Source organism: Nematolebias whitei, chromosome 9, assembly GCF_014905685.2.
Source record: "Nematolebias whitei isolate Nwh7 chromosome 9, NemWhi1, whole genome shotgun sequence".
Taxonomy (NCBI): Eukaryota; Metazoa; Chordata; class Actinopteri; order Cyprinodontiformes; family Rivulidae; genus Nematolebias; species Nematolebias whitei.
In genome coordinates, this window is record NC_056506.1 from 25,356,901 (window position 1) to 25,365,036 (window position 8,136).

Consider the following 8,136-nt stretch of genomic DNA (forward strand, 5'->3'; position numbering starts at 1 on the left):
GCTGCTCATTCCCTCCTGGAGAGCATAGTGTCAGTGGAAGGGGGCTGAACGAATGCTCACCTCATCCCACCTCGTTTCGCATCGGCAATCACACCGCTCCCGGCCGACGGCACTCTCTGGAGTTTTTGCCTGGCGTAACCCAGGAGGTCGCTGACATGAAGGGACCCTTTTTTACGTCCCGCGCCTTTTCCCGCCAGTTCGGATGATCCGGCGGGAAGGTTTTTTCTGGGCTCCATCCCGGCTCGCCGTCCTGATCCCATCTGGCCTCGGTTTTCCCAACAGGACGTCCTATGGGGACGAGGCCACAGCCGTTTTCCTGGTAGATTGGGGGGCCGGCTTCCACAGTCCGCACCCATCACCAGAGTAAAGGGGTTTTCACTGAGCGGAAATTCCCTCAGTGCCCCCTGGAGCCGAGCCTGACGGAGACTTTTCTCGGAGCAAGATGTCCAGGTGGACCAGCGTCCCGCGCCTCCGGTTAGCGTAACCCAGATGGTGACACCGCTCTCCGACCGAGCTCACCAGCATGCATTTCAGACGGCCACAGCAAACAACACGTTACGCTGTTGGCGTACACGTTCAGAGGCGGGAAGAGACGTACGCTCCCTCTGCAGGGCAGCTGACGTCATCCTCAACTGGTGCGCCTCTTTTGCTGTCTGCCGGCCCGCATCGAAGCCGGAGGACGGAGCTTTCAGCGTTTCCCTGAGACCGCCAACAGATGGCACTCTAGGACAACAAATGGCAGATCAAATGACTGTTTTTTTGCGGAGGATGTGTGTGAAGGTGACACGAGTTAGGTTTAAAACATCATTTAATGATGAAAGTGTCTATTTTTAGCCAGTCTGTCAGCTCGGATGATCTGACAGCGGCTCCCTCTCACATCCTCCACACGAAATGAGCCGGTGGCAAGACGTTCCACGGCCATCTCGCTGAACGTCACCGCAGCCCCGCCCGTCAGAGACCGGCTCTCTTCATCCCGGCAACAGAGTGTCCAACGTTTTCCCAGAGATCCCCAGCAGACGGTGCCCTGGGCCAACAAATCCCAGAGCTCACGGGGGAAAAGATACAAAATGACGGTCTGCGGAGGGTGTGTGGAAAGATGATACAATGTTGAAATAAAACATCATTCAATGATCAAAGTGTCTGTTTTTAGCCAGTTTGTAAGCTCGTATGAACTCACAGTGGCTGTGCACACATCCTCCACAAAAACGAGCCGGTGTCCTTAAATAAAGGTTTTTCAAACTCACCGTTACTCCAGACATGACGAGACGCTCACAGAACACAACAGTGGTAAGCGAAATAACTCGTAGTCAACCCGAGCTGCACGATCTTCACCCAAGCGATGTCAAACGCGCACTCGCGCAACGCAAACAGCCTTCACCCAAACGGCATTGCGTTAATGATGGTGCACACACAGCTCCCCAGTGTTTACCGGCTCACATCGGCATAAATGTGGGACCGCAGGTCAGGTCAGTGGAGGACCTCGCTCTCAGCGAGAGCGACATGCAACGCACCGAAGCAAACATGTGACGCCGCGGCGAGGGCAGTCTTCCCTCACCACTCCTCAGCACTCGGCCGCTCACGTCAGCATCAGCGTGAGACAGCTGAGCGAACCCAGTGACGAATCTCGCCCCAGCGAGAGCGGCGCGTGTCCCACCATAGAAAACGCGTGCTCCGGCGGAGCTCGCAGCCTTCACTCAAACGGCATGGCGTAGATGAAGTCGCGTTCACCGCTTCTCAGCGCCCGTCCGCTCATGTCAGCATAAATGCGGAATCGCAAAGCGAGCCCAGCGCAGGACCCTGCTCGCGGCAAGGGCGACACGCATTTTTCACCGCAGTGGCGTCAAACGCGCGGCCCAGCAGCGTCATCAGCTGTCACACGCTTCTCCTCAACACAAGGTGGACCTGCGGTCCGAACGTAGCACACAGGTGCGTTCAGAGCCCTTTCGAGAAGCCTCACCTTGGGTCACACGGAACACATTCCCGCGACACATGACGGCAGTCGAGGCGGTGGACTGGATGACATCCGTACAAAACGTGATGCATCACTTAAATGTGTGTCCACTCCTCGAACGTTACGCGGAGTAGCTAAAAACATGCTCGCCAGACAGATGGATGGCCAGGTTGTTAAGCTAGGGTTACACGTTGCAATTTGCAACCCGACCCCCTCCGTTCTGAGGAATTGTAGAGACGGTCCTGTCATCACCAGACCAAATCTCATTCCTTAATGCAGAAGTTCAAGAACTTCTGGTAAAAGAGGTGATCTCCAAAGTTCCCAACGGAGAGGAAAACACAGGGTTTTTACTCACGTTACTTCCTGGTTCCCAAACGGACCGGAGGAACGAGACCCTTTTTGGACCTGTCAGCTTTCAACAAGGCGATCATGGACAAACGTTTCATATGTTGACAACTAGACAGCTGTTGGACAACATCCAGAGAAACGACTGGTTTGTTTCCATCGACCTGAAGACGCTTACTTTGCACATACCGATCATCCCAAAACACAGGAAATTCCTGCGTTTCTCTTTTCAGGGGATGAAGTATCAGTACAACAGGCTGCCGTTCGGTTATTCCCTCGCGCCTCGTACGTTCTCAAAGTGTGTGGAGACAGCCCTGCATCTGTTACACAGAGCAGGGATGAGAGTTTTATTTTACCTGGACGACCTGCTGCTGTTGTCACGCTCCAGACAGGTAACAGCAATGCGGGCTCAGGTGCTGACATCACACCTGTTAAATTTGGGCTTCGCCATAAATTGGAAGAAAAGCTCGATTCTCCCGGCCCAGACAATTGTTTATCTGGGAGTGGAGCTAAACTCAACTACCACGAGGGCTCGTTTATAACAAACAAGAATCGACACTCTAAAAGACCAGCTCCGCCACGTAATACCTGGCAGAGTGGTAACAGCTGTTTCCGCCATGAAGCTGTTAGGAACGATGTCATCAGCTTACACACTGGTTCCGCTGGATTTACTCCACATGAGACGTCTCCAGAGGTGGTTTGCGCGTGTGTGGATCCAATAAAACAAAAGAGACGGATGATCACTGTTCCTCCCTCCGTGAGAGTAGACCTTTGACACTGGGGAAACACCCTGGTTCTGTTGGAGGGAGTCCCCGTCAGCAGACCTACGTCACACGTGTCAGTCTTCACAGACGCGTCGCTGTCAGGTTGGGGGGAGACATGCCTATCTCAAGCTGTAGGGGCGCTGTGGCCCCATCACACATTAGCCCACATAAATGTTTTTGGAGTGTCGCACGGTGCTGAACGTGATTCAACACTTTGCTCCTGTGCTGCAGAATCAACACGTTTTGATTCACACAGACAAAAAGGTGACTGCTGCGTACATAAACCGGCAGGGGGGTGTGCGCTCAGCCCAGATGTTACACATTGCGCAAAAACTACTGTGTTGGGCACACCTTAATCTGCTCTCCATCAGAGCAGTGTACAGTCCTGGTGTTCTGAACAAAGGGGCAGATGTGATGTCCAGGGCGGCCCACGTCACGTGGACTGGACTCTCCATCCAGACCTGATGGTTCAGACGTGGCAGAAATTTGGCAAAGCAGCCGTGGACCTATTTGCGACACGAGAAAACGCTCAGTGTCAACTATGGTTTTCTCTGAGCCCGCAAGACGAACCACCGCTAGGGGGTGGACGCGTTGCCCACAGCCCATGGCCCAAAACGCTTCTTTACGCGTTTCCTCCACCTCATTTGATTTTACGGTTCTTGAACCGAGTTCAGGAGGAGGGATTGACAGCTCTCCTGGTGGCTCCTGAGCGTGTGAACACACCATGGTTCCCAGTTCTACGACGCCTGCTATCGGGGCACCCGTGGAAACTGCCGGGGAGGGAGGACACTCTCCTCCAGGTGGGAGGAGTGATCAGGAGTTACCCAAAAATAGGCCTGCACCTGTGGGTCTGGCCACCGAGCGGATCCGATTAGAGAGGATGTGTCTCCCGCAGGATGTAGTGCGCACAATCCAGGATTCACGTGCTGCATCTACCACAGCGCTGTACACATCAAAGCGGACAGCTTTTCAGCGCTGGTGTACAGAGAAGGGTGTAGAGGCCACCTCATGTCCATTAGGTGGCATGCTGTCCTTTCTGCAGCAGCTGATGGACAGAAATTTAGCGTCCAGCACAATTAACGTACGCTGCAGCCATCTCTTCCTGCCACGAAGGGCTCGGAGACAGAGCAGCTTTTAATCATTCGCTGATGAAGCGTTTTCTAAAAGGTGTACAGAGACGCAGGCCTGTTTCACGCCCACTTGTTCCACAGTGGGATTTAACGCTGGTCCTGCGAGCCCTGATCAAAGCGCCATTTGAGCCTCTGGATCAGGTCCCAATTAAATTCTTGTCTCTTAAAACAGCCCTGCTGATGGCTTTAACATCCGCTAAGAGGGTAAGTGATTTATCTGCCTTCTCTGCCGCTCCGTCATGTCTCAGAATTCAGGCTGACGGTAGTTCAGCTGATTTAAGACCAAACCCAGCTTTTATGCCTAAAACATCACAAGCTCTTTTTAATCAAGAGCGATATCGTGCGATATCGTTGGAGGGCCCCCCCCCCACACAGATCAGAAGAAGTAGCATCTTTTCATCTCCTCTGTCCGGTGCGGGCATTGACGTGCTACATAGCGTGCACAGCTGCAATGCGTCAACATCTGTTTGTGCATTATAGAGATGCATCTGCAGGTCTCCCATTATCCACCCAGCACTTGTCACACTGGCTGTGTGAGGCCTTTTCTGAAGCCTACAGAGCATTAGATTTAGAGCCTCCTGTCAACCTCAAGCACACTCGATCAGGGGTATCGCATCTTCGACTGCCTTGCATAATGGTATGTCAATGCAGGACATTTTGCACTGCGGCCGCGTGGTCAACACCCTGCTCATTCATTCGCTTTTATGTACGTGATGTGACGGCTCGTTCCATGACACATTCTGTCCTTAGTGCTCTAAGAGAATGAATATTGTTGTTTTCATGGAACTCTGTTTAACTCACATCTGTCTGCATGCATTACAGTGTGAGATGATGGTATCAGTCACAAGTTGTGACTGTTATTTTGGTTCTATTGTCACTAATCAGTTCATGACTATTGCTACCAATCAGTTCATTTGATTAATAATCAGCTCTCCTGTTATTATTAATCTGTTCATACTGTTCAGCCATAAACTGGTTGGTTCATGGCTCTTTTCAGATTTTTTCCCTCCCCGTTGAAGTTTTCCGGGCGTTCATGTATTCAAAACGCATAGTTACACAACATGTGTCTGTGCATGGCTCACATAATTACGCAATGCGTAATTACGTACATGGGGAGCTGAGTGACAAGACGTTTTTTGGGCAAGTTTCTGCTTCAAACGGTGTTCGAATGGACCCAGTGAGGCGAGGACCACATCTGCTTTGCCCTTAACCCATCGACGACAGCCTTAAAGGGTGAAGCCTATACGAAATAGAACGTTGGTTACGTACTGTAACCCCAGATTCTATGAGTATAGGCGTAGCCCTTTAAGCGTTGGGCCTCACTGGCTCCTAAATGGCTGAAGAAAAAGCTATTTGGGAGCCGATTACCCGCTCTTAACGTAATTTATACGGACCAGGTGGGGCCCACACAGCAGGTGGGCGTGGACTAAATTTTTCAGTGCAATGCTTCGCATATTGGGAAAAAAAACCATCAGCGACAGCCTTAAAGGGCTACGCCTATACTCATAGAATCTGGGGTTACAGTAGTAACCAACGTTCTGCTTGTGATAAGATGGTCTCTTTGGTACGCCCCCTCTTCCAAATCCAAAATGTGCACATTTTTGGATCGAGAACACAGATGGTTTGAGAGGGGGGTGAAGGAAGCAAGGAAGTAAAAAGGGAAAAGCCGTCTCTTAACAGAGGAGGAGGCCTCAGATTTCCACTTTCAAAAACCTATAATGCAACTTTAAGACTGATTACCCATCCGTTTTGCACACTTGATGGGAACATTGAGGAGCGAAACGTCTTCCATTACAAATAAAGTCCAGTTGTTTTTGTATTGAACGTTTTTTGAATTTATCATGTCCTGGATGACTGAGAATCTTCACCAGCAGTCTTAAATTTGCGTTATACGTTATGTATTCTAACAATGTTTCTAAACACTCAAAAAGAGCACAGAATGATTTCAGCTCCCTGCCATTTGCCTTCGACTCTTTACGCATACTTCTCCGTGGCAGAGTGGAGATCCGCTGATCACTTGTAAGAGGGAGCTCCAAAGCTGTGGGCTACACAAAGGTGCTAAGTAATTTTAATTTTTTTATTTTAAATAAAATTCCATGCCAATCACGAAGCTCATCCATCAGTCACTTGTGTCATGTCCAATCTTACTTTGAAAAATCGCAATAGAGCGAGTGTGCAAAAAGTGAACCGTGAAGTAGCAAAGGACTACTATATAGAAATGCTGTGTGTGTGTGCACATTTGAAGTTATAAACCTTGGAAAAGACTCTTGCCCAGCTTTTTCCATGTTGCCACTCTGAATCGTTGAGGCATCTTCTCCCGTCGCTTCACTTTTGCCACATTCAATGTCGACGACGTACGATTCAGACATAGACGTCTATGCATGCGATTACCTGAGGCATTCACTGTCACAAAAACCCGTCCCCAAGAGGTGGGCACTGGGCAGCCATACAAGCACCCAGCGCTGTCAAAAGAAAAGTTATTCAGCAGCAGGAAGCCTGTCAAAATAAAATATAAAATGATGAAAAAACAAAAACCACAGGGTCCAGTGTGAGAAAAAAGAAGTGGCTTGTACACAGACAATTACGGTAATCACTTGAGACAAATACATGATCACCATCAGTTTATTTATGATTAATAAACCTGACAGCTTCAGTTTTACAGATCACAGCTCAGCTCCTTTCATAGTCCAACTAATTCACTCAGCTGCATTAAACACAGAAGACTGATCCAGCTTCAGCAGACCAGACTGGTTCCTAGTGTAAATACTGTGCATGTGAAGTTGAGACCTCTGAGCCATTGGGGGGGGTGGGGGGGGGGGGTGTCTCTGCCACACACCTGGAATGACTGCTATTGCTGTGGCAATGAACACCCTCCCATCACATTTCAGATCACCTGAGTTTAAATATGCGATACTGGATCAGTTAGTTTGGCTAGCATCTCAATTTAGAGGTACAGTAAGAGTATTTTTCTTAGGTTTGTTTTAGAAAATACAAACATGAATATATCAAAAATTTCCAGCCTTTCTGAGACGGTGGATAAAGAGGTGTTTAATCCAAAAATAATAATAAAATAAATCCAAATCATTATTTCTGGGAAGCAGCTGAGGAAACCTGGTGTTGGCCTTAGCTGATGTGCATCTTCATGTGACAAACAGTACTGACACAAGTTTCACTGATTAAAGACAAACACCGAGAACAGAAACACAAGATTGTCCGTACAGTGTAGTCTTAGTTTGCATCCCTGATGTTTTCAAGCCTTCAAACACGTGTGAAACGCTCCAGGCATGAGGAGTTCAAGTTTTATCAAACAATAAAATTGTTTTCTCTTTATTTTTGGCAAGAGGTGCCATGGAGCAGCAGGAAACATTAAATATTAAGGAGGAAAATGTGGGATCAGTTTTAACCCATGGGCCTTAAATAAGAGCTTTGTCCTCCAAACAGAAATTCAAATCCACATTTACAAATACAATTAAACTGATCAAGAACAGTCATAACACGAGGCATTTCAATGACTCGTTCATGTCTTCTCTTAAATAGTGATGCCAGGTGGCCTTATTTACAGCAGGACACCTCTCTGCTCCGTTGAGAGGTGTGAGATGAGGTCAGTGGGGGCGGCTGCTCGACTCCGACGTTTGCCGCTGCCTCGGAGTGCTGAGTCCGTTTGTGCAGCCGTTGTGACGCTTGCTGGGTCCACCGTTCAGAATGTCTTGGATGTGCTGTACTATCAAGTTGATGGCAACTGCAAGATTAGATGGTTTTACAAAGTTTAAACACAACGAGACCGACCGACTGACCTTTGTTCTGCTTTGATGACTCTAATGGGCCACAACTTTTCTTTTGATCTTGGTTCTTACACTTTTTATCAAATTCATCAATCAAAATGTTGTAATTTTGTCAGATTAGATCACAAACGGACCCAAAAGGACAAAACAACCTAAATTCTGAC

The 8,136-nt window shown here is 48.8% G+C and overlaps 1 protein-coding gene across 1 annotated transcript in view; it reads right to left on the reverse strand.

Annotated features, from left to right (window-relative positions):
* Positions 1-7,043: 7,043 nt before the first annotated feature.
* The window catches only part of uck2b (uridine-cytidine kinase 2b), a 5,969-nt gene continuing 4,876 nt past the window's right edge, over positions 7,044-8,136 (reverse strand). The window contains exon 7 of the mRNA XM_037682142.1: positions 7,044-7,929. Within this exon, the coding sequence (XP_037538070.1) occupies positions 7,793-7,929 (137 nt within the window). The 3' untranslated portion in view covers positions 7,044-7,792. The remainder of the gene's footprint in view (positions 7,930-8,136) is intronic.